Raw genomic sequence first — 27638 nt, 5'->3', positions numbered from 1 at the left:
CCACTGTACTAGTCAGGAGGGATGGTAGATGCCATTGAGTGAACATGTGTACTGTGTGGCTGTCACATTCAAAATGACTGAGTGAGTAGAGCAATGACTCTGCATCACATTTTGTGTTAAGTGGACACTATTCGGATGATTCAGAAGGCCGAAACCAGGGACAACTGATGATTGGCAGTTTCATCACAACAACATGCCCTTTCATGCATCACATATCATACAGAGCTTTTTGGCAACACATCAAATCACCCAGGGACTCAGCCCCTTTATAGCCCCGATTTGATGCCCTACAACTTCTGGCTTCTCCCAAAACTAAAATCACCTTTGAAAGGGAAGAGATTTCAGACCATCAATGAGATTCAGGAAAATATGATAGGGCATCTGATAGCCATTGGGAGAACAGGGTGAAGTCCCAAGGTGCCTACTTTGAAGGGGACTGAGGCGTCATTGTCCTGTGTACAATGTTCAATGTCCTATGTTTCTTGTATCTTGTATCTTCTTCAGTAAATGTCTGTATTTTTCATACTACCTGGCTGGGTACTTTCTGAACAGACCTCACATATTGAACTTGTCTGATAATAATAATCTTGTCTGATAATTCTGTGGTTGACCTTCTTACCCATATTATTTTATTTAGTGTTAGATTCTCTTTGCCTTAAGTTCCCCATTTGTAAGACGGAGATAGTTATATTAGTATATCTAGGCAAAGCCCTCTGTGTAGGGTCTGGCACACAGCACTTTGCAAGTGTTGGCTGCCTCCTTGTCTTCATTCCTCTCAGTGATTCTTCATGGTAAATCGTATTATCTCTGCTCAACATATAAAGAAATTAGAGCTTAATTAAGGTAAATAACCCAATCTAATAGCTAGCAAGTGGGAGGACCAGCATTTGAACTCAGGCTTGTCTAAATCCAAAGCTCACAGTTCTTTCGGAGAAGGGAAATTATGTTCAGTAGACTTCGAGGGTCTTTCATGCAGAACATCGTTGATCTCATTTCAAGTCATGAAAGCTAATCAAGGTTATTGAGCAAAACTTGGGTCGGGCAGACAGTTCTCTAAATATCATTCATGGAGTTGTGAGAGGTGCCTCCGTTGTCTGGCCTGTTGCGGAAGTAATGAAGGTGTCTGTCTTTGCTTTAGAATGAAGTGAGAGCCAGAGAAGCTCTCCGTAAGAAAGATGCTGTCCAAGGAACGAGTTCATGATCTTGCAGAGTATACCGTGGGCACCGTGTGCCAGCGTCAGCACTCGCTTACACAAACAGCATCATTATCGAGCCAGGAAATGCCAGTGAAATTACTTTTTAATGGCCACACATTTTTTTTTTTGAATCTCAAAACACTTCAAGTAAACTTTCCATGGCAGGAAAAAAGTGCCTGCTCTCAGATCTGTCTCAGTGAGGACCCCAGCTTCCTTACCCCAGTTTTTCTTTGGGGATATGTTAACGTAAACATTTCATTGTTGCCATAACACACTAACAGAGGTTTCCAAATTTTCTGCAACAGGAGAACCAGTAGCTTTTTTCCCAGAAACATTTTCATGTAGAATCTCAATACATAAAACAGAAAACAGGATTGTTTGGGGTGTGGCATGGGGGTAGAGGGTGTAGGGTTCCCCCCACTCCATTTCCTCTTTACCCCTCCCATCATTTCCTGAAGCTTCTAAATGGATTCTGGGGTTCCAGGGAACCCACATTGAAAACCGCTGGCCTGCTGAAAAGGACTAAAGCCAGCCAAGAGAGGATTTATGTCCTTTCTAAGTGTTCTATTTACTTATTTTGAGTTTTCTAAATTAGGCCCTCTTTCTTGTTTTCTTCTTATTGTCAAACCAGGCAGTCTCTGCCTTAGGGACGTTATCAGATTCACTTGAAGAATACTGAACATCTAGAGAGGCTTAGGCTTGCTAGTGTGATATAAATGCTAATTAGTGCTTAGTTTTTTAATCCCAGCCTGAGGTTCTCAAAGCTGTGCTCAGTCTGTGTATGCCCCTGAAGTTTTAAAAACATTTAATTTGATCTGTTTGTTAAATTTTAAAAAGTGCCGGACCCGTCAGGCTGTAGATGGAATGTCTAGCTTTATTAACGACTGTGACAAGATAATTGTTTAGTGGTTAAATGACTTCCTGTTCTCAAAAGCCGAACATGGTTTGAGAATACTAAACTGCTTTTCATTAAAAAAAGAAGCCAGTTAGAAATAGCATGGATTTGCGAGTCAGGCCCGGGTTAAACGCATCTCTGTCACTTACGAGCTATGTGGCCATGCTCTGCGTCTTTGAACCTGACTTCTTTCTCATAATGCCTGTCTGATAAGGTGTTCTGAGGCTGAAAGGAGGAAACAGACCTGACAATTCTTAATGCACTGTCAGCTTTCAGTAAACTGTTGTCTCTTCTCCCTTCCTTTATATTGAATCTCTGAGCCTGAGAGAAACAGATTATTTTAAGTAAAATCTCACTAAGATAATTAGAAAGGAAAAGATAACAGTTCATGACATCTTACAACTAGCTTTTATTTATTTTTAAATGGACACTGAGTGCCTTCTATTCGCTAGCAATTTTGGAGTTACCTTGGGCCTTCATCTGAAAGAGATCCTAGACATAAAGAGGAACTTGTCACCCTGACTGGTGTGGCTCAGTGGATAGAGCGCTGGCCTGCAGACCAAAGGGTCGCTGGTTTGATTCCGGGTCAAGTCACATGACTGGGCTGCTGGCCAGGTCCCCAGTTGGGGGCGTGAGAGAGGCAACTGATGATGTTTCTTTCTCTCTCTTTCTCCTTGCTTTCCTTCCCTCTAAAAGTAAATAAATACATTATTTTTAAAAGATGAATTGTTTTTTTTTTAAGATTTTATTTATTTATTTTTAGAGAGGGAAGGGAGGGAGATAGAGAGAGAGAGAGAAACATCAATGTGTGGTTGCTGGGGGTCATGGCCTGCAACCCAGGCATGTACCCTGACTGGGAATCGAACCTGCGACACTTTGATTCGCAGCCCGCACTCAATCCACTGAGCTACGCCAGCCAGGGCTAAAAGATGAATTGTTAATAAAACAGCCAGGTAAGTGTTCAGATGGAGAAAACAATGCTTTTTTTTTTCATTCTAAATTATTCCTGAAAGTGTCCCTTTTTTGCATTTTCTAATGAGGCTTTGAGGTCAATACATGATACCTTCGGAATTCTGAGTATCAAAGGTAATAATGTGGAGCTCAGGACAAAAATAGTATAATGAACTGGCACTCTGGAGAACAAATATAGATACTTAGACTACGCCGCTCAGCCCTCTCATGTCTTCAGTGACCTATAATTTCACTTCATTTTCTCCGCATCAGAAAAGACCCAAGTCCTCCTGTCCCGTAAGACCAAGGTGGGGTTGTTCTGCTGCATTTGGAAAATAGAGAATTAAAGAGAAGAGCAGTGAGTCGAACTATTTGATTGTTTTGGTATTTATTTCTTATTCTCTTTTAGACTCTTTACAAAATGTATTCACTGTTCATTGTTTTCATCGCCTTAATAGCCCCAGCTCCTGCTTCCTGGCCTCTGAGTTCTCTGGGGTAACACACGGGTGGGCAAAAGTTAGGTTGACGGTTGTGAGTACATGAAACAGTTTATTCTTGTATTATTGTTCATTGATTATTGTTATTATCTTCCATAGAAACCACTGTAAACCTACTTTTGCCCACCTCTGTACAGAGCCGGCCCTCTTGGCTGTGCTGAATTTGGTGAATTCCTCAGACTCCGTTCCTGAGTTTTGGTCTTCCTGGGCAGTTTCAGTTTCTTGACCCTTGTGCAGTTGTTACATATGCGTCCCTGCCGTTTTGTTTGCAAGTCTTTTTTTTTATGTTTAATTTTTTTTAAATTTTTATTTTCATTGTTGTTCAAGTACAGTTTTCTGTCTTTTACTCCCACCCCAGCCCACCCCCCCCCGCCCTCTCCACCTCCCTCCCATTTCCACTCCCCTCTAGTTTTTGTCCATGTGTCTTTTATACTTGTTCCTGTAAACCCTTCCCCTTTTCCCCTGAAATTCCCTCCCCTCTCCTCTCTGGTTACTGTCAGCCTGTTCTCTATTTCAGTGTCTTTGGTTATATTTTGCTTGTTTGCTTGTTTTGTTGTTTAGGTTCCTGTTAAAGGTGAGATCATATGGTATTTTTCTTTCACCACCTGGCTTATTTCGCTTAGCATAATGCTTTCCAGCTCCATCCATGCTGTCACAAAGGGTAGGAGCTCCATCTTTCTTTCTGCTGCATAGAATTCCATTGTGTAAATGTACCATAGTTTTTTGATCCATTCATTTACTGATGGGCACCTAGGTTGTTTCTAACACTTGGCTATTGTAAATTGTGCTGCTATGAACATTGGGTGCATAGGTTCTTTTGGATTGCTGTTTCAGGGTTCTTAGGATATAATCCTACCAGTGGAATTGCTGGGTCAAAAGGCAGATCCATTTTTAGTTTTCTTAGAAAACTCCACACTGTTTTCCATAGTATTTGCAGGTCTTTTTAGGCTGCATGCATGCTTTTTGCAAAAACAATCACTGGGGTATCTCCCTTGCTTTCCCAAATGCATGCTGCCCACCTACCCTGACCATCTTAGCTGCCTGGTTCTGTTCACACAGCCCTTCCTGAGCCCGAATGCAATGCATGTCCATTATTGGGGTTGCATGACATTTTTGCATTCCCTCTCTCTCTAGTTGTTGTTAATCAGCTCCTCAGAGCATTTGGTTCCATTTCTCATTTAATGAAGCTAATAGCAGAACTGTTCCAGGCAGGTACTTATTGAACACTTTTTTATTTGAGAAAAAAGTATAAGGGAGGCAATGGGATCCATTAACAAGGGACCTTGTTTGGGTGAAGAGTATGTTTGTGATATCCATGCCCATGGATAGAGAGACCCCACTTTCATCTTGGCTGGACAGTGGGCTCTGTGAGAGCAGGGACCAGCCTATCACAGCCAGTACTTGAGCCCAGTCCCTAGCCCAGCACGATGTCTGGCCATGGTAAGCATGTAATAAATACTTGTTGAATAAATAGATTTTTAATAATTGGTTAACTTTGGAAGTTGGAGGTTGTTTTCTGTTTAAAGAAAATCATGTAAGTTTGCATCAAAGGCTATTTTACTTTGTTTCTAAAATTGACCATGTAGCTGATAGGTCAGCAACAGTGGTGAAATGTGGAAGGGCACATGTTTCTTAGGGCTGTGGATTGTTTTTAGATTCTACAGCCTTCTTTCCGAGCGTGTGTTCAGCTGAGCATTTTCTGACAGTTCAGCATTTCTAATCTCTGCCAGAGCTCCTGAGAGTCTGGCAGGTAATAATGGTGCCTTAATATCACTCCTTCTCTAATAATCAGATTGCCATGACATATCGATTTCTCTTGAGCATGCAGGGATCAGCAGCTCCATGGTGACTTTCAAGAGTGTTTCTGATGGGCAGCAGTACGGCTTCCCTCCCTTTTCCCAAGTTAGACCGTCTCTCTAGAACCAAACAGTTGGGGCTTTAACCTAGGGCAGAATTTCTCAGTCTTAGCACTGTTGACCTTTTGGGCTGGATAACTTCATCATTAAGGGCTACTCTGCGCAGCGTAGGATGTTTAGCAGCATCCCAGGCCTCTGCTCACTGGGTCCAACTGGCACCACCCCTGATGATCAGACACACATCTGAATGAGGCCAGATGTCTTCAAGGTGACAGTTTGGTCCAGCTGAGAACCACAAACATAGAGGGCTTTTCTTTAAACTGATTGTGCCAGCACCAGAAAGTGATACTGGCAGAATATGCCCTGGCAATTATCTATATTCTTGACAAAAGCATAGGGTAGTTCTCATGGATGGGGGGATGAATATTCAGGAGTTCTCCACAGTCTAAGCCAATCACCTAGACACGTATCTCAGTGTTCTCTTTAGCTTTTCCCTTTGTCCCACATCTCATCCCAATCTATCCCTCTTAACAACTGTTCCAGATTTTTAGACTTTTTAAAAATTTAAGTGTAGTTCGTATACAATATTATCATAGTTTCAGGTATACAGAATAGTGACACTTCTTATTTATATACCTTATAAGGTGATCACCTCACTAAGTCTAGTAATCATCTGTCACTGTGCATACTTATCACATTATTATTGACTGTGCTTTTCCTCTGAATTGATAAGGCTAAAATGGTAACTTAAGGTCGGGGATCTAAAATAGACAAACCGACATTTTTTTTGTGGAACTGCTACATGTCAGCCACCTGCTAATAGGTACATTATCTGATGTCGCCCTCTCAGACACCCTGACAGAGAAGTTTTCTCTGCTCGTCTCACACATGAGAAAACAGGAGCACAGATTCCCATGGCTGAGTGGTAGAGTTTGGAATAGTAAGCAAGTCTTCTGACGTTGTTGAAATAACATTTTCATGTTGTTCAAATCTAACCAGTATCTACTTGAAATTTAATAACTACTCAAAAATCTAATCAGTATTGACTTGAAACTGTGGAGCTCCTGGCTTGTGACTAAGAATCATGTTAGAAGGTATATGCAAGGTCCTAGAGCCCTAGAATGTTGAAAAAATGCAGATTTCAGGCATCATCAGACAGTGCTAAGATTGTCATTCCGTATTTTAACAAATAGTGTTGAGGGCCTACTCCACTCCAGGGCCTCTGTATGCCAGCCAGGACAGACTAGGTCCGGGCCCTTGTGGAACTTATATTCTAGTAGGGTGAATGTCTGGTCCACAAGTAAACAAATGAATCAACAGTATAATTAGAAATTATGATAAATTGTAGGGAGGGAATGAGCCATGAGAGGAGATGGAGAATAATTGGGTGAGGGGGAGTTTCTTTACATAGGGTGGTCAGGGAAGTTGTCTTTGATTTTGACACCTCCTGCAACACTGAAAATGCAGCCCTTCCTGAAAAAGTGGGAGTACCTGTCCTTGGGTACCTGGCACAGAAGCGGTGTTCTTAAACCTAAGTTATGTGAAAAGACCGTGATGTTTTTTCTTTGTAGACTCAAAGTCTAATAACCTGTAGTAAGTGTATCAGGGTTTTTTTCCCCTGTTGCAACAAATCCACAAACTTAGTGACTTAAGGCAACACAAATTTATTAACTTACAGTTCTAGAGGCTGTAAGTTGTCAAGGTATCAGCAAGACTGTGTTCCTTCTGCAGGTTCCAGGGGAGAATCTGCTTTCTTGCCTTTTCCATCTTCTGGAGGCTGCCTGCATTCCTTGGCCCGTGGCCCTGTCCTTTTTTTCACAAAGCCAGCAGCGTAGCATTTTCCAATCTCTCTGAATCTGACCTTCCTGCCTCCCTTGATTTTACTTTGGCCCACCCATATAATCCTGGATAATCTCCCCATTTTAAGATCCTTGATGTAATCACATCTGCAAGTCCCTTTTGCTATATAAATTCACATATTCTCATGCCCCAGGAGTTAGGTCACCTCTGGGGGTTGTGATTCAGCCTGTCACAGAAAGCAATAAATGTTCGTTTTATTTCCATACCCGCTTTATTTTACCGATGAAAAATTGGAAATTAAATGAATTGCCTAAAGTCACACACTTGCATATAGCTTTCTGGTGACCCTGTCTAAATACATCATCTCTATTCTCTCTCTCTCTCTCCAAACTCTGTACTTGTCTCTATAGCACTCCACATTTCTTTGGTTATTTGTTTTGTTTTTCTTATCACCACAAGGGCAAGAAGATGTATCACTGTTATTCACCAAGGTACAGCCGTCACACAGCTCTGTGCCTGACATGTAGCACGCCTGTCTCTAAAGATTTTTTTTTGAATGAAAGAATGAATAGTCTTTTCTATGCTTGGGTAGATAGGACTCAAAATCCTACAAATTATTCTGTGCAGTGACTTCTAACAGGCTAAAAGTCCTTCACCATTTTAAAGCATCAGAGGAAAAAGTGAACTTCTGTGTTGGTCCATAATTGGAGTTGGCATAGCAGGGACTGACACCCGGCACTGTATTTTCTCACGCACTAGTGCCCAGCTTGTTTCTGCTATACTGCAAGGCTTGGTGCATTTGAATGTGGTATGCTGTGTTTGGGACTCTGATCTGCAGTGCATTAATATGTATTGAGACGTTAGCATCAACCATCATCTGGGAGAGCTTCTGAATGGCTCACTTCATGATTTCAGTTCATGTTTAGAGGAGAAGAAAGGCAGAAAATATAACTGCGTGTTTTATTACTGCATCGGGCTTCCTCTATTAGGTCTTAAATAAGTAACCGCGGAGGAAGAAAATCACAGTTCTTGCTGAACTATGCAAGTGGCATTTCTGGGTTCACTTAGTAAGTTGTGTGGCACTTAAATGAAATAACGATGAAAAAGTATAGGTCATCTCCAGCCCAGAGAGTGACTTCTTCGAAGTTTTAAATGGCAGTACCTTGTGCTAAGCTCGTAAGTGAAGGAAAGCTAAACACAACACCTCCTGTTACTGTGGAAGGCAAGTTATATTTACATTCTGGAGGTACTTTGCTTCACATTGTTTTTAATCTCATCTAATGAAGAGCCCGTTTAGACAAACTTGATTTATATCTGACATCATTTTGTGTTAGGAAAGAAATACCTGTCATTCAAGGTATTCTTGAAAGAATGAAAAAAGTACAAAGCCAAGGGGAGATGTCTTCTCTTTTACTGTTGCTTTTAAGGTCCCGGATCCTTCACCTCACCGGTAATGTATTTACTTTGGTTCCAGTGGCCAAGGATGTCAATATCCTTTTTGATGAATTAGAAGCCGTCAACAGTCCTTGCAAAGATGACGATTCTCTCCTTCACCCTGGAAACCTGACCAGTACTTCAGATGATGCTAGCAGATTGGAAGCAGGGGGTGAGGTAAGACAGTGATTTCTTAAAAACACAAGTCTTGGTCCAGGCGAGAACCTGTAAAGCATATTCTGAGGGACTGTTTAATGTGATCATCCCCTTGAACTGCATGTTCCTGGCAACCAAGGGGCAGGTCGTATATTCTTTGATAACCTGCCACGGGCCTGGTGTATTTCAGCAGCCCTGACTCTAACTAGGCTCAAGGCAAACTGTCATGGCAAACTGGCACTTCCCACCTTATAGCTAAAGGCATTTTGTTTATGCAAAGGAAGATTCTTGAAACCACCTGTTATTTTAAGAAAATTTATGTTTTGGATGTCACTAATAAAATGTAAGTTCTACAAGGATGGACTTCCTTGTGCAAATCCCCTCGCACCTAGAGCAGTGACACAGAATGGACCAGCCCTTAGTAGATTGTGTTGCCTTGGGGCGCTCTCCATTTCCATTTGCCTCTGTAATCTGGAAACTCATTGCAGTTGTTAACAGACCAGTCCGTTCATGTGTGGAAAAAGAAGTATTTTGTTAGAGGCATTCACTGTTGCTCAGGTTGTGTCTCAGTGGAGTTTAATATCTCCTTTGTATATGCACTGGGTATAAGTAATAGGAATATGGAACGAGTCATTTATTTACTGCATATCCTTAATATTTTTGTTATTCCAGAGCCAGTTTGCCATTGAAAGGGTCACAGGGAAAGCTGTTTCTTTCTACCAAGTTTCCTAGATTTCTCCCTACAAATACCACATGCTACTACTAACCACTATTTCACTTTTAAAGAGAAAAATCATTTTGTCATCATCCTCTTCACACAGATATTTTGAGTGTGATAATGTAGACTAAAGGAGGGATTGTGAAAGGGACCTCAACAAGCAACTAGTCTCATGCCCTTAATTTAGAAGGGGAAACCTTCTCAGGAAGGTTAGGGTTTTGCTAACCCTCCTGCTGACCCCTTGGCGGAAGCCCTGTTATTGCAGGCAGGCGCTGATGTGCTAAATCTATAGGGTAGTTCCCTTGCTTGGCAAATCATTAAGAAGGTGTTTGCTTGGGTAGACTTCTGAGTACTGCTTAAGGCAAAAGCCAAAAATTGGTCATCAGTTGTAAATGTCCATGGTAACAGATATTTCCATTTCTCCTGGCTGAAATGTCCCTTTTAGATGAGGTTACATGTATAGAACTTGTGTGCAAGGGTATAGGCAGTGAAAGGCAAATACCATATGATCTCACCTTTAACAGGAACCTAAACAACAAAACAAACAAATAAGCAAAATATAACCAAAGACACTGAAATAGAGAACAGGCTGACAGTGACCAGAGGGGCGAGGGGAGGGAATTTCAGGGGAATTTCAGGGGAGAATGGGAAGGGTTTATAGGAAGAAGTATAAAGGACACATGGACAAAAACTAGGGGAGGGGGGTGGAAATGGGAGGGAGGTGGGGAGCAATGGGTGGGTGGGCTGGGATGGAAGTAAAGGACAGAAAACTGTACTTGAACAATGATTACAATAAAATTAGAAGAAAAAAAAAAGTGTGGATTCTAGCCATGGCCTGTCGGTCTGGCATACTTGCCTTCTTCATCCTATTGTTTGGAAACTGATGTATACAGTGGCCTAGAGAAAAGGTAGCCCCCCGTTTCTACTTACTAGTTTACAGACATGTTTTGAAAATATATCAGCCTGAGAAGCCTAGCTCCAGCCTGGCCAGCCATCCCCGATGGCCTCCCATGTGGTTGATCACAGCAAGCCCGTGGAGCCTGGACAAAAATGACACCTACTGTGTTTGATCTTTACGTTTTATAGATGTGATCACTGCAATATAGTACGTGTAACTTATATGTAAGCCATGAGCCTAATCATAAAATGAACACCTTGAACCACCATCCAACCTATAAACTAGGATGGTGTTTTTCAAATTATGTGAAAATAATTTGGCCTAATTGTAGGTAACTAACTCCAATTGTTTTTAATGGAATGGAAAATTAATATCAGTGTATATGTAAGTAGAAAGAATAGGTGTTATTTTGTAAAACTTTTGTCTCAGATATTGTGTGTATGTTTAGATAGATACACATATCACAAAGTAAAATTCGTTTTTTATTGTGGACAAAGAAGTTCAAGAAACATTGAACTAGAATATCACCCAAACCTTCAAAGCTGCAGACGATCCCATCCCTTGACCCCACAGGAGACACTGTCTTCCTGAATTTTTGTGTTTTTTATTCTCTTGCTTTAAAAATAGTTTTGCCACATATGTATATAACCTTAACAACAAACTTCTTTTTAGATGTATTTTATTTAGTGTTTTATAAAAAGTAGTATCATGTGGTATGAAGTCTTCCGTGACTTGGGGTTTATTTCTGTCAGTGTTGCTTTTAAGATTTATGCTTATTATTAGATTCAACTACAGTTCGTTCATGTTCAGTGCTGTATAAAGACTCCACTCTATGAGTATTCTACAATTTATGTATTTACCTATTCATGGACATTTGAATTGATTTCAGTTTTTTTTATTTTCTGCTCTTATGAATGATGCTGCTATGAAATTCATATACATGTCTCCTTGTTGCCTTATCGAAAAATTGCTCTAGGATTGTATGTTATGCAAATGTTCGATTTTACAAGATGATGCCAGTGTTTTCCAGAGGAAGTCTATCAGTTTTCACTCTCACTTGTAGAATATGAGGATTCCCAGTTGCTACATATCCTTGCCAACATTTGGTGTGGTTGGGTGTCCTAAGTTTTGCCCAAGTGACTCAGTCCTTTTTCCAATTTTTATTTTGTTTCTTCTTGTTTATATTTTTAATGAATAAAACACGTATGTTTGCTGAAACACAAGAAAAATGCATTTAGTTTAAATTGTCCTTTCCCACTCGTCATCCAAGGCTCAGCTTTATGAGTGGCTTACTCCAGTCCCTTTCTCTCTGCATGCAGACAGTGCGGGAAAAGAGCAAATCCAATGGACTTTACTTCAGAGATGGGAAGTGTCGCATTGACTACATTCTTGTGTACAGAAAATCCAGCCCCCAGACTGAAAAGAGAGAAGTTTTTGAAAGAAATATCAGAGCAGAAGGATTACAAATGGAGAAAGAGGTAAATAGTTTTCTTGGATGATAAAAATATAAATATACATCAATTACAGCAAGACACAATTTGAAAAATAAGCAATTAGTCATTATGTTAACTGAATGTTTTATTTGGTCAGAGTTTGCCAATCTGCAGTGTTTGGAGGATGTTCCAGCAATTAAGCTTTCACATCACAGTTTGCTCTGAGAGCATTTTAATGCCAAATGATTTTGTGAAAATCACAATACTTTATTTCATTGGGATTGATTGTTTCAAAGTTGTAATTTACTTGACTTCCTTCATCGGTTGCTTCTCTATGTGAATGGAACATTCTAGTATCATGGATCAAGGAGAACTTGGGTAAAATATAATCACGCCCACACTGGAGGCTGTTTTTACATTTCAGGAAACCTCTTGAGCCCAGTCATCCTCACACACTAGAAGAGACAGGCTGATTTGGCCCTGAACCGCTGGAACTTAAAATATGATTCCAATTTTAAGAAACATTCAGGCTGTTCTTATTGTGTTCCAAGACTTGAGTTGCCTTACCAGTATTCTCTCTTCCCTTCTCTCCTTCCTTGCGGTGTGGGGAGTTTTAAGGAACAATTTAGTGAGGAAGGTACAAGAGGTCCAGCCAAATCTCTGCTTATAACACACGGTGAGATGGTGGTGTGCCCAGAAAGACTGTGCGCATGTGCAGAACTTGGTCCTGGTAGGTAGATGTAATTCTTCTCAGATTTTCCCTAAATACTGTACAAAGATTCTGGACCTTTTCCTAGTCAATAAGAAAAACATATTGGCAGTTAATGTTTTTTCATTTCTGATGATGCTCCTCAAGGCTGAGGGGATAGAGCTTTGAAATCAGGTATCCGGGTTTCTCCTGGTAGGGTACAGGTTGCATGCTGATCTTGGGACACTTCAGATAAATGGAATTTTCTTCACATCTGTTAAACTTGTCTCAACTCTGGAGGATTTATAAAACAAGCATATTTTTCTAGACTGTTTCCAGAAAGAGAATTAGAAAACCAGTGAGATGAGTGTGATCTTAGGGGTCTCGTTCTTAGGAAAGTGGAACAAGTTTGCTCAAAGGTCTGCCTCAGTGGGAGGTTTCCCCGAGCAACAGACAGAGTTAAATACATCTGTTCTTTGAAGTTGTTACTGAGGCAACTGTATACTCTCTTCCCTTAACATTAATGGTACATTGATTTTTTTTTACCTTAAAATTTATTCCTTCATCTTTTATTCTTACTGTTAAATTTCAGGATTTTTATATAAAGAAATACAAGCTCTGAATTGCCACACGGTCCTAAATAATAACAGTCCTTTCCCCCCATCCATTCTGAGTCATTCAAAATTTCAATTCCCATCAAAACTAGGTAGCTTTACTCAATTAACCAAACATTTATAGTTTAAGTTTTGTGACTATTTATATTTGAAGTTTCATGACTATTTATTTCTAAGTAGGTTTTTACAATGTCATTTCAGGGCTTATTAGTTAACACTCAAAAAGCATCACACTTAAAAAAAAACAATACACATTACTAAGATGACAAATCTCTTACGTGTGCCCTAAAATATCTAGATGACAGTATACATCTATCAGAATTAGAGCAGACTACAAGTCTTAAAATTTTTAATAGTTGGTACTCTTTTAATGTATACTAGGGAAAAAAACAGCAATTGGGAAAAGGGTCATGTCACCATGTGGCGAGAGTTCATAGAAAGATTCTATGTGTTTCTTCCTCTCCTTCCCTCCAAAGGTTCTTTTCTGAGTGGCAGCACCCCTGTTATCCTTTATCTCACAGTCTTCTGTTGGGTGCCAGCAGGTAGCAACCTTCTTCCCAAGCAGCCTTTCCCACTGCCTGGTTCCCTCTTTCCTGCCGCCCACGCACTTTGCATCAGCGGCACAACTGGCTGTAACTCAGCCTCTGAGCTCTGCTGTGCATCTCTCAGCCTCAGCCAGCTCAGCAAGAACAGGGGTCTTTGCAGGTTAGGAAGCAGCAGGAAATTATAGATCAATTAAATTTTTCCTGCCACAAATAATTAAAATAATGTCCCTTGGTTAAACAATAAACTTGAATCTACATGGTGTTACTAGATTTAGAAACCATCAGAAGCAGTTTTCTTTAAATCAAGTGTTTTATAAACAGCTGCAATGGAGATACAATTTTAATGACTATTTCAGCTTCCAGAAGTTACTTCAACTTTTTATACATAAAGCAAAGAAGTTTCCACATTTCAAGTGGAAAAGAAAAAGAACACCCAGGAAGCTTACTGTGAATTCCTGTACATCTGAAATGATTAACACTAAGTACATTTTGTGAATTACTAGTATCGTCTTCATTAGCTGTATTTGATGTCCAAAAATTATGGAAAACATGTTATACAGACTTTGAGGTTTATGCTCCCAAATGGGCAAAGATGGGCTCAGTTGTTGAACAGTTTGACAGTAAGAGAATCCTTATCTCTTTTAACATCCAATGTCCAGAAGCAGAACTAGGAGAACCTTCGTGTCATGATAACGGTGAGGATGGACCTAGTCGAATTTAATCTTTCTTAAAACCTTAGCAGCAGCCTGATGAGTCAGCAGGTCCATGCTTGCTTTGGCACCCTGGGACTTTGGTATTCTAGAACTCATATTAGCCCGGAGAAAAAGCAAAGGAACAGCAAGTGATTTGCTTCTTAGTGTCCGTCTATTTAAAGAGATCCCCTTCCTAAAGCTACACACATATGTATTAATTCACATTTTCTGTTTTAGCTATGTCTAATTTTTAGTTTTATGCCCATCATAAACACTTTTGTACCTATCTTGAGATCATCATTATTAATATGAATTTATCTTTTCTTGCATATAATTGTCAAATCATGGACAACTTTTGAATTATTTAGAATGTGTGAATAGCAGTTATATTAATGGAGCTGATTCTTCTTCTGTAGAATCATGCAGAACAGGGGAGAAAACCCATATCATTACAGTCATTACAAAATAACTATAATTAGATAAATCATACCATCTTGATGATAGTTAATTCAGTCAACAAATATTTATTGTACACTCATTCTATGCCAGGCACTGCTTTAAGCACTAAGAACTCAGCAATGAATAAAACAGATAAAAATCCCTGCCCTGTTGGAACTTATATCCAAAATAAATAAGTAAACATATATATTATGTCAATAATTGCTATGGGGAATAAGGTAAAGCAGAAAGTGTTGCAAGGGACTTACACTTTTATAAGAGTTGGCAAAGGTGAGCCTCTCTTCCAGGGAAAGAGAACAGTCAGTGCAAAGGCCCCGAGGCGCATGGAACAGTGAGGAGGCTAATACGACAGGATTTGACTGGGAAAGGTGGATAATAGTAAGAAATTACACCCGAGGGGCAGTGTAAGCCAGATGACATCAGGCCTTGGTGGTCACTGGGGAACTTTAGCTTGTCTCTGAGTGATACTGGAAATCCTTGGATAGTTTTGAACAGAGGGATGAGATCTGGTTTCTATTTTATTAGGGTCAATCTGAGTTTTGGTGACACTAGACTGGGAGAAGAGTCAAGGGGGCAAAGGCAGAAACAGGAACATCAGGATTTTTTTTGCAAGAATCCAGGAAAGAGGTGATGGTAGCTTGGTTAAGCACACAGCAGAGGAGAGGTTGAGAAGAATAGAACTTCTGGGAATTATAGACAGATTGAATCAGTTATGCAAGAGAGGAAATCACAGGCTATTCATGTGTTATATGCTTTTCATTTAACGAGTTAAAAGGAAGAATTTGCCATTTATAGGGATGCAGAGGGGAGTGGGTCCCCTTGTAGATGTGTTAAGTTTGCGGTGTCCCAGTGGTGGAGATGTTGAGTAGGATAGAAAAGTCTAGAAAGCAGGGAGAGATCTGGGCTGGAAATATGCATTTGGATGAGATCACCAAAGGAACAGCCACAAATGGAAAAGAGACCCAAATATGGAGCAGTGGGACACCCCAGTGTTATGAATTTGGAGGACAGAGGAGTCAGCAGAAAGGAGCTAGGAGGACACCCGGAAGGTGTGGTACCTGGAGGAGGGTGTTTCAAGGGAGAGAAAGGGATTGATTATGTCAGATGCTGCTGATGGGGTGAGTAAGATGAAGACTGGAAACAGCCATTGACTTTAGCAGCGTGGAGGGTTTTGGTGAGCTGGGCAAGAGAAATTTCTCTGGAGAGGCAGAAGTAAAACCATGGTTAAAGAATGTTTAAGAAAGAATGGAAGGAGAAAATTTGGAAACAGAAAATAGAAATAGTTCTTTGAAGGGGGCTCACTATAAAGGAAAATAGAAAAATGGGGTGATAACTGGAGTAAGAAGTTGGGTCACAAAAGAGTTCTTTCTATTTAAGATGGGAGAGGTAACTGCATGCTTTCACGCGAACAGAAATCACTTACTTTAGAGGCAAAATGGGTGTGGAAAAGCAAAGTAAAAAATTTTGGGAGCATTGTCCTTGAAGCAATAAGAAAAGAGTGACGAGTTCCTCCCTTTGCATGGACCCACCTGCCTGCGTCTGTGCCCACAAGCGCAGCCTCCCCTCTGGTGCTGGGGGTGTCCTGAGCATGCTCCTAGCTAAGGCCTCATTCTGTCAGTCCTAATCAAGGACATTGCCCCCACAGAGAGAGAGGGAGCTTTAGAAACAGAAATGCAGAAAATAATGCAATCTGTCAAAAACAGTTTGCTTCTGTTTTCACTCGTGTCTCAGAGGGATTGAAAATCTAACTGAAGTAAACACATGCACAGCCCTCAAGGTTGGGTGTCTAGCGTATTTTTCTTTGAGATGATGACAAAGTAGTATTATTATAATATTCACTCTTGCATCTATTAATTACCTACTATTATTATTATTATTATTATTGCCATTTTATAAATGAGACAACTGAGGCAAAGCAGTAACTCGCCCCACGTGGCAAGGTCAGAAATGAAGCCAGGACTCAAACCTGAGCATCCTTACTCTTTCCTCTTGTATCACGTTGATGCCTGGTATCTGAAGATGAATCCCAGGGTTGAAGAAGGCAGTAGACAGGCCGAGAAGAGGTGGAGGTAGAAAGGGAACCAGGAAAATTGGGGTGCATCGTGAAGTCTAGTGCTTTCTAGACCATAGTCCTTATGCACTTGGGGTGCCAGTATCCAAGGGTTAGAATCTTGGTTCAATCACAGGCAAGCTGAGGGGTCTTCAGTAGTTTATTAAACTTCTCTGGACCTCGGTTTCTGCATTTTTAATAATGAGGATGATCGTATTTACCATGAACTATGTGAAGATTAAATGAGTCCATAGAGGTGAATACATTGTGCAGCGTAAATCTTTGTTTCTTATTTTACCTTGACTTTTCATTTTACCTTTGCTTTACCTTCTCTTTATGGCAAGTAACATTGATTTTCCTGTTATAACTGTGATATAAAAGTTCTTTGTAAAATAAATAATTATTTTTTAAAAGTGAGTGCTTTTAAGGAAGCATAGGAAATTGAAGTATCATAGATGATATATAACTTTGGCAAAAACTGAGGGCCGCACGCATGCCTGCAGTCCTTACCTGGGTAGTGGTTGTGGTGGGCAGACCCCAAAGTCTGTGGTGTCTGCCATCTGGTTTTTGCACCTTTGTGTAATTCCCTCCCCTTGAGCGCAGACAGGATCTGTGACTTCCTTTTAACCAATAGAATATGGCAAATGTCGGGGGATGTCAACCCTGGCGGTGTATACAACCCTGTCTCAGCCGATGGGCATGGGAGAGCCTCTCCTCTGCTGACTCTGAGGAACTAAGCTGCCATGCAGTGAGATAGTCTGTGAAGGGAGCCATGTGCAGAGAAAGGTGGGATGGCCTTTAGTGTCTGAGAGCTGCCCCCAGCTGACAGCCGGCAAGACAACGGGAACCTCACTCCTGCAACCACAGGGAAACGGATTCTGTCAACACCGAGGGATCTGGGAAACTGGTCTTCCCGCAGTTGAACCTTCTGATGATACTGCGGGTCCGACCAAGGCCTCCCTTGCAGCCTGGTGACGCCAGAGCAGAGGCCCCAGCTAAGCTCTGCCTGGATCCCTCGCTTACAGAAACTGAGAGAGCATTGATGTGTGCTTTTCAGCCTCCCAGTTCCTGGTGATCTGTTACGGAGCAATAAGGAACAGGGATCAGACATGCCATGTGTTTGTTCGTTTCCACCATTAAAATCTGTGTGCTTTTGGGAAAGCCGGCTCATCAGCAAAATGAGGCTAATAATGACATCTGTTTGATGAGTTATTATGATAATTAAGTGAGATCATTCATATTAAGTGCTAACTCTGAACCTGTCATATAAGCATCTTTAATAAATCTTTATTATTATCATCATTACAGTTATCTTAACAGCTGAATACAATGCATTAACACTTTTATAGTAATTTTTCAAGGCAAACTTTTAATTCTTTAATTTTTTTCATTGTTTAAATTGTATTTTAATTATTGTTGCAGTACAATTTTCTACCTTTTACTCCCCTCCCAGAAAATTTTTCTTCCAGTTCAGAAATCCCTTCAAATGTAACCATGAGGAATAGCAACATCAACTGACCATAGATTGCTAATTTTATTCATGAACGAGATGAATGATTATTTTAATGCTCTTGGAAGAACTCAGAATACATTAGGTAACAAGTTCAGCATTATCAAGGTTCAGACATTTACCTTCTTTCAGAAGGCTTGGTTTAGATTCACCAGGAATGAAATTATGGATCAACACAGAGCTAAGAAACTGTACTTAATTGCCCGTGTTAGTCTTGCTTTACCCTGTTCAAGGGAAAACTCCACAAAGACGTCTGCATTTAACGTGCTCCTCCAACCCAGACTGATCTCGGCCCCACAGGCTTCCCGCCCTCGCTGCCTTTCCTGTTTCATCTCTGTCTGTGCTCTGCAGCCACATCCAGGTTGTTGCTGGAGATGCTGTCTCAGGATCCAGAGCTTTGAGAATGTGAGGAGAGAACCAGGGACTCTTCCCTTCCTTCGCCATTAAGACTATGTTAATGAGGGTCTAAAATGAATGGGTGTCAGGACAAACTGCACTATCCAAACTCCTGTCCTTTAGTGCTTCCAGAGAGACTGTAGTGCCTCAAAAGAGAGACTTAGACCTTACTCCACTTAGTTCTCTCCACTCGCTTCTGTGCCACCTGTGTGTATTACCAGGGGTCTCAGGTTGGGGTGAAGAGAAAGGAGAACGAAGGATAGTCATAAGCAAAGAGTGAAGAAAGCAGATCTCCTCCTGAACATTGGAGCTCTGGAGATTCCCCGAGGGACTGTCTGGGTCTGTGTGGGCTGCTGTAACAAAACACCCAGTCTGGGTGGCTTGTAAACAACAGAATGTTTCTCACAGTTCTGGAGACTAGGAAGTGCAAGGTCAAGTCACCTTCAGATTCGGTGCCTGCTGAGGACTCACTTTCTGGTTCATAGGAAGTGCCTTCCTTGTGCCCTCACGTGGTGAAAAGGGTGAGTTCGCTCTGTGGGGCCTCACTTATAGGAGCAACAATCCCACCCATGACCCACTCACCTCTCAAAGACGTCACCCCCTCATACGGTCACCCTTGAAGGGTTAGAATTTCAACATATGAATTTGTGGGGTACACAAACGTTCAGACCATAGCAGTGTCTTTCAAGAGTTACCATTGCTGATGCACGCTTGCAGTGAGCTTTTTAAAAAAGTGATGCCTTAGGTAGAACTTCCTAAGCAGAAGTAGAGCTTGAGGTGGGGATTCTTGCTAACGTTGTTGTTTGGTGCAGTGCTGTCAGGGAGAAGGAGAGTGAGGGAAGGAGAAGAGAGCAGGGGAGAAAAGCCAAGCCAGGAATGTGTTTTCTGATCCAACAGGGAAGTTCTGGGAGCAGAGAGTGCAGCACAGAGCTGGGTCACCTGTAAAGCAAGGGTCCCACATCAGTCAGTCATTGGCTGAGGTCTGTGGAGGTGATGGAGGACGGGCTCCGCTCCCATTTGGCAGAGGGTGATTCTCTGGTACTTACAGCAGCTGGACTTCCTGGCTGGCCCCCTGAACATTCACTACTACTGATAGAGTTCATGGTCGAGACACTGCCAGACCTGTGGTTTCATCCCACAGGTCTTGGCGCAGCTGGACCTCCCAGCGATGGGGGAATTCCCAGGGCCCTGGATGGAAGGGGAGAAAGAGAGAACAAGTACACACAGATACAGATTCTGCTTCAGTGTACCCAGTTGCCTTCTAAGTTGAAGACACAACATTTTAGAGGCCAAGATTCCTTGGGGCTGGTATAATCACTTCGATGGCAGAGAGTGTATCATGCTGGTTTTCACACCCTGAGGACTTAACCCAGTGCTGAGTTTATGGAATTTTGATTTTGCTGCAAAAGGCTGTAAGTAGCTGATTTTCATGTCCATGTTTCAGTAACACTAATTAATTCGATTCCAGGGTTTCTCAACCTCAGCATTATTGACACTTTGCGCAGGATAAGTCTTTGCTGGGAAAGGCTGTCCTGTGTACTACAGGGTATTTATCAGCATCCCCAGCCTCTCCCCACTGGATCCCAGTAGCACTCCCTCAAGTTATACCAATCAAAAATGTCTCCGAGCATCGTCATGTGTCCCCAGGGTGGAGTGGGGATAAAATCATCCCTGGTTGAGAACCACTGAGTAAGACCTTTTGACCCAATTGTGTAGTTTGCTGCAGTGCCCGTGAGGTAGCTGGAGGAATTCAAAGCAACTATTCCATTCTTTCATTCACGTGCTCCAACTCTCAAGCCACTTGTAACATCAGACTCTGAATCAGAAAAGACATATATTTGAGGGGAAGGCTAGGGTAAGTTAAGATTGGCCTTTCAAACCAGACAGCTGGGGTTTAGATCCACTTAACTATTCCACCACTTTCTTAGTAAATAACTAGGTAAGACTTTTAACCTCTTTGTGCCTCAGTTTCTTCATTTATTAAATAGAAGATAATCCTCACTAGTGGGGGTGTTAGTAGGGTAAAATGAGTTAGTACATGATAATATGCTTAGAAGAGTCAAGCACATAATAAGGGTTCAATAAATGCTTGTTGGTGGTATTGATAAATAAATGTGGTTACAACCACTGGTCACCCTCTTTCCTAATATCAAGCATTCAACATCATCACCTCTTGGACTGAGGGTCCCTGGCCTGAGTCTAGGAATGCTGAAGGTGTCTGGTGGGTGGGACTCTGTCCTTTTTGGTGTTCCCTGCTACTGCCCTACATCAGCCATCAGAATCACAGCCTCGCTCTCATGGGTCCATCTCCTTAAGGCAGCTTCATCAAGTTGGGGGAAGGGGTGGTGTCCTCTCCTTTGTTCTGTCTTAGTCTTCCTGTCTGTTTCTCTCCATCTCTTTTTCTGTCTTTCTGTCTTCCTCTCCCAACCCCCGCTACTTTCACTCCAATTTTTGAGTTCAGTTAAAGACCTGAGAGCCTAATTATTGCCTCAACTGCTTTTGCTTGGTTAGGAAAACAAAGTTTAGTCAAAACATTTCTGTTGCTAGGTCAAGATGACCAGTACAAAGTGATCTTGAGCTGATTTACTCAAAGCATTGTTCTAAACCAATTCATATTTCTTATGACTCACACAGACCCCTTCACTCAAGACAGCACAACATTAAAGGAAATATATGCCCACTAGACAAGGCACAGCTGAAGAACTCAAGTGATGCTATGAAGTATTGTTACCATCCCACAAGCCCAAATATAATTCATCTGAAAGATCTTAATGGTCTAGATTGAACTTGTCTGATATAAAACGCATTTTGCATTGTCATCATTTATTGTGTACGAAATGTGGGCATCACATTGTTGCAGCTATGAAAGGAACTAAAGTCCTTTCTTTACGGTGTTTTGTTCCTGTTGCTTTTACTACATGTTATGTTAAAGTGCTAAAAATTGCTCCAGCTATATACTCAGGGTATGACACTAATTATTTATTAACGAGATGGAGAGATTTCGAAGCTTTGAAGCAGTCCAGACAAATGTAATTCCATGGTCTCCTGCTTGTAATCCTTACAAATGGAAAACTTGACAAAGATAAATGGTGAGCTGAATTTTATTAACCAAGCCTGATATACTTTAGTTGCAAAAGTGTTGACGCAGCACTGTCCTTTGAGGTGGGGACCAAAGCTTAATTCACTCCCTGTTGTTCGTTAGGCATCTTTTAAGAGCAGTGGATGGTACCTGATGATTCCATTTCTAGATGGAGTCATTTTTCATTTATTCGTCACATCTCTGATGAGTGTTTACTGTTACTGAGGGAAGAGAGGCATTAAATAAATAAATATGTCGGGTGTGATGAGTGCTGTGGAGAAAAGGTGCAGGCATACTGGGAGGGAGTCACTATTTCATCACAGGAGTCCAGGACGGTCCCTAAAATAATGGGTGAACTGAGATTTAGGAATTTGCATTCCAATTACGTTTGTTTTCACAGTCATGGGCTGGGGTGAGGGTAGAAAGAAATGGAACAGTAACTGAATGAGGGGTGGGTGCACTATACAGGAGGAAAGAAACTGGCTGGTGTGGGCTGGGGGAGGGGGCAGGGAAAACCATGGTGTTTGCATCTAAATGACCTCTTCCCAGGGCACACAGCAGGGACAAATCAAGTGCATGAGCATTGTAGGGACCTTTGGGGAGACCTGACTTGGTTGCAACCCCCTTCCCTGACTTGTTCTTTGCAGTTTATCAGTTTAGGTTTCACCACTTTGGGAGCTACCCCTTTTGTGGTCTTCCCACTTTTGTCTATCCAGAGACTAAAGTTTCTTAAAGTCTTCCCTAGTGCTTGTGACTGCTTGGCCCCTCTGTCAGTTAGGGTTCTGCAGGAAGGCAAGCACTCTGTGTCTTCCAACAATGAAGTGATTAATACAGAGGCTTATACCACTGCTGAAAAGGCTGGGGAGTGAAGGGCAGGAAGTGACCTCCAACTGCTTCCTGAAGCACCACACTGGTGGAAAGCCACTAGGGATCTCAAGAATGGCTGAGTGTGGCAACAGATAGAGGATTCTCAAAAAACTTAGCTGGAGCTCTCTCTAACTCACACAAATAACTTACACGACTGTCTCTAACAGCTTACCTGGAGGGAGAAATAGCCTCTTCTTTTCCACTTTTCAGATTTCACCTGAGCACCCCTTAGCATCCCACAGGGAAGGGGATTCTGGGAAATGTAGTCCCAGCTCTTCTTGGCAATGAGGGCAGAGACTTCAGAAGGAGGGAGCAGAGATGCCAAGCTGACAACAAATGCAGGGAGCAGCCACCAGTCCTCCACCTAGCAGATTTGACTGACTACCCGTCCCTTCACTTAAGTTGTGCCAGCCCCCTCTCTGACCTACCCAAATGGCTTTACAGTTTAAGTCACAAATCTTACATGGCGCCTCAAGGTGATGGTGGAGTAGCTTTCTCTGGTGTGTCACATGGGCATGGCTGGGCAAATGACCCACAATCACAGAACCTCCCCCACACCCACACTTTTGTTCTGATGCTAATACTAGACAGTTCTCTTTGTTCAAGGAAAACCTAAATTCACCGAGACCGGATCTTTGAGAATCAGACAGTAGTAGTCACAAGTCCACATAAAAAGACATCCATGAGTTTGTGATGCAAAGAGAAAAGGGGGGAGAACAAAGGAAAGACAAGCTCCTTCCCTACAAGGATTAGAGTATCAGTCATTATATTCCGGGCGCTGTGCCAGGCAGTGGAGAATCAAAAATGAAAAAGTATTCCAGTTATCTGTTGTTGCCTAACAACTCCAAAACCTGTGACTTAAAACAACAGTCATTTATTTCACTCTCAAAGCTGCTGTTGGACTCAGCAGAAGCAGCTTCTCTGTGCTCCATCAGGCAGCAGCTAGAACAGAGCTTCTAGGGCTCTGGTGGACCCCCTTACAAGAGGGCTGCTCCGCATAGCTGGAAGGTTGGTGCTGGCTGTCCGCCCAGAGCTGAGCCGTGCCTGTGGGCTGCAGGCCACAGTGCCTTTCCACGTGGGCCTCTCCATGGGCTCCTCTGAGGCTGCTCTGCTTTCCGCTCCTCAGGACATGGTGCCTGGCTCCCAACAGAAGAAGGCAGATGTGCATATTTATGACCTGGGCCCAGAAATATTTCTTGTGCTGCACCTCATTGACAGAGGCAGGGTCGTCGGAAAGGGACATAGATCCCACCTCCTGCTGGAGAGTGGCGAGGCTCTGGAAGGTATGGGATGAAAGCCATTATCAGGGCCACCTTTGGATAATACAAGCTGCCACCCTGTGCTCAGTGTCTTGGAGGAGCTCAGGGATTAGCAATGAAGACAGGCATGACATAGGTGATTGAAATACAGCCTGAGGAGTTCCTATAAAAGCCCTAAGGCAACCTCAGACTGTCCCCAGAAGTCTCAGGAAGGTTAGAGGAGGTGACCTGAGTCCTAAAGGATGAGTAGGTACCTACCAGGCAGGAAAGTAGAAACGCATGGCATTCCGGGCTGGAAACAGTATGAGCAAAGGTGCAGTAGTAGCTTCTGATGGACGTGTCATGGCCGCTCCGTGCAGCTCGGCCTCTCCAGCTGGAGTGGGAATCCCATAAGGACAGTGCCCGGCTCATCATTTCATCTTGACTTGCTCATTGTTGATGCTCATTAGCAATTTTCCGTGAATATAATTTATATCATATAATTGTTCTAGGCCTTAATGACTGGACCGACACTAGTCAGATATGCATCTTTTAGTCATTTTTGTCAAAGTGATCTAACCTAATGCCATTTAGCTTCTAGGCAATCAAATCCATCCATCGTACTTCCATTTAAAGAAAGTCATCACGTTGCTGGATTTCTCTCCGGTGAAGGGTATTGCAGTTATTGCCTGCAAACTTAACGGAGATCATGGCAGTCTTCCAAGAAGATGGTGTTCATTGCTCACTAGAGTTTTTGTTTTCCACCTGCATTCTCCATTCTGACTTTTTCTATGTATGTTGAAATTGAAAGAGCTTTATAGAAGCCTGGGAGGAGGGAGAACCAGCAGAAGGATGAAACTGCACTGCACACAATTTTCCTTGAACTTAGCAGTCCAGTGGGCGGGAAAATGACACAGTGAGACCTCGTGTGCATTAGTGTTTCATAAAGGCATTAGGTCGCCTCTTGGGGCCTCTCCTCCTCCACAGTCTGTAGGTTTAGCCAGGATATTATTTGGGATTGCACAGCAGTAAATCACTTTGGCATTCATTTGAGGCTGCCTTGATTTAGTTTTTCAGACTCTAATAAGTGCCCATGGGTCTTCTGAAATCTAGTACCTCATTTAGTGAACTCATGGATATGTGATGTTCGAGGCATCCAATGTTGCTTATGATTGCTGGCAGGCTCGCCCACTCTGCATTAACTCCAGTAGAATGAAAACCAGCTAGTCTTGATTCTTGTTGTCAACAGTGTCTTATTTGGGTGACAAAACTAAGATAAGCAATCAGCAAGTAAGTACTGAATTTTAGTTGTGATTTTCCTTTTTGCTTTCTCTTTTTCTATGTATAGTTAGCAAAGCTATAACTTAATCTTCCTTTAAAATGAAGTCTTTTTAGGGAAGGGGAATTCTAAGTAAACCCTTAATACTTGGTGGTAATACTTTGAGTTGAAACATGCTTTGAACGGGTTTAAATATTGCACAATGTCACTGGAAAGGGTATTGAATATGATAATAGGCCCACTGATTAATTGCCCCAGCCAATTCTCTCACCATCATTTCATTTCACTCATTGCTTAGCTTCAATTTCATAGTCCATCATGATGACTTCTCATTCCTTACAAGCACCTGAATTCTCTCATTCCTTTATTTCTTTAACTTTTTTTGCATGGCAAAGCCTTGACCTTGATTAAACCCCACCTTCTTTGGGCCTGTACCTGTGTGGTTGAATGTTGCTAGAAAAACATGCAGCCCAGTCCATTTTTAATCGTGACCACTGTCTCAGATGAGTGCCAAAGACTGCCTGATGGGGCTAGTGGGCCTACTGTCCCCACACTGTGTCCATGAACTAACCTCTTTCCTGCCTCCCCCCTTACCTTTCTTTGCCTGCTTCTTCAATTCATTCATTCATTTTTTAAAAATTCAGCCATTCAATAAATATATAGTGCCTGGCACAATTATAGGCACTTATCCAGTGTCATTCACATTCTAATGGGAGAAGCAGTGAGCAATAAACTTGATTAGCAAGTAAATAGCACAATATGTTAGAATGGTATGACAAAGGAAAAAGTAGAACAGGGTGTAAGAGTACTGGGGGTGAAGGGATAGTACTTTTAAGTTGGGTGCTGGGTAAGGGGTTCACTGAAGGTGGTATCTGACCAAAGAGAGAGCAGGCCAGGGAGTTGGCCAACTGTTATTTCGTACTTGCTCCTCACCCCTCAACCCTCCTCCCTCCATCTGTACCACCCATCCTCCCTCACACAAGCTTCACTGATAGCCTTGCTCAGACTCTGATAGACACGAGAAGCAATCAGACAGGGCCTTCCACCACTGTCCCCACACTCTCTGCCTCCCGTCTGTGATTACGAATGGAGTGTCTGCCGCCATCCCAGGAGCCCTCCTGTTATGCGCTGAATCCCTTCCCATTCCACCTTCTCAAGGACTTCCCTCCTGTAGTTGTCTCCTCTCTCGCCTGCATCATCCAGTTTTCCTCCTTATTCAATCAGTACAAACATGCAATGACTCTGTAACTCATATCCTAAAAAGAAAGATCCCTTGACCCTCATATGTTCCTCTGATGACTGCCCTACTTCTCTTCTGCACTTCACAGAAAAATCTTGAAAGATGTGTCTAGCATCACTCTCTCTCTTTTCTTGCCTGCCAGGTTCATTTTTTTATTGTTAGTCAGGCTGGGCTTTCTGCCTCAGAAACCATTCTGTAGAAACTGCTTTTATAGAGGTCAGCTCTGAACAAATCCAGTGGCCATGCCGTTCCTGTTATCTTACTGGCCTTTGTCAGCTGCATTCACCCACAGAGTGGCTTGTTTTCCTTGGGAAAATGTTCTTTTCTGGACTCAGGGGACGTGGCATATTCTTCTGAATTTCCCCCTTCTTCACTGGCCCTTTGTCAACCTCCCTTGCTCACTGTCCTCTTCCATTTGATCTCTAAATGTAAGAGCTTCCTAGGAGTTGGTGCTGGGTCCCCTTTCCTTCTCTCTCTCTCTCTCTCTCTCTCTGTCTCTCTGTCTCTCTGTCTCTCTCTGTCTCTCCCTCCCACCCATGATCTCCTGAAGTTCCATAGTTCCATGCAGATCTTTATATGACTTCTCCACATCACTCAAGACTTTGTCATCTCAGAGGCTTAAGGCAACAGGGTTTAGTTCTTGACCTCAGGATAGTAGGGAGAAAAGAAGTGCACTGTACTTGTAGTTACCAGGGACCCAGCATTAGAGCAGCTTCATCCAGACACCTGCCTCTGTCGCATGGAGAGGTAAATAAACACCAGTCTTCAAGGCTCCTGCTCACAGCTCAGTGGTCACAGCTCATCATGTGGCTCCAGCCTGCTACAGTGGGCCAGGAAGCTGAGACTCTCATTGTCCTAAAGGAGAGGAGAGCCAGATGCCAGAACACACTGACACCTACAAAAGATGGTTTCAAATGCATTATCTAATACAATATTATACACTAGCATGTATAATGTATAATATATATTAATGTGTACAATATATAATGATCTAATATAACCGTTATGTATAATATTACTATATATTATCTAATAATAAATGTAATTAGCCCTGTAAAGTAAGCAAAGGAGTGATATCATCATTATACCCATTGGCAATTGATGTGAGTTGAGGTATAATTTATCAGCTACATCTTTCTGTTATTAA

General features: G+C 42.1%; 1 protein-coding gene across 1 annotated transcript in view; it reads left to right on the top strand.

The window, feature by feature from the left end:
- Nucleotides 1-27638, top strand: part of ANO4 (anoctamin 4) — a 190167-nt gene that overhangs the window by 32482 nt on the left and 130047 nt on the right. The window contains exons 4-5 of the mRNA XM_045826360.1: nt 8670-8806; nt 11721-11879. Coding sequence (XP_045682316.1) covers nt 8670-8806; nt 11721-11879 — 296 coding nt within the window. The remainder of the gene's footprint in view (nt 1-8669; nt 8807-11720; nt 11880-27638) is intronic.

Source organism: Phyllostomus hastatus, unplaced genomic scaffold (assembly GCF_019186645.2).
Source record: "Phyllostomus hastatus isolate PE091 unplaced genomic scaffold, TTU_PhHast_1.1 phas_scaffold_755, whole genome shotgun sequence".
NCBI classification, from domain to species: Eukaryota; Metazoa; Chordata; class Mammalia; order Chiroptera; family Phyllostomidae; genus Phyllostomus; species Phyllostomus hastatus.
This window is presented reverse-complemented; position numbering and strand designations above follow the sequence as displayed.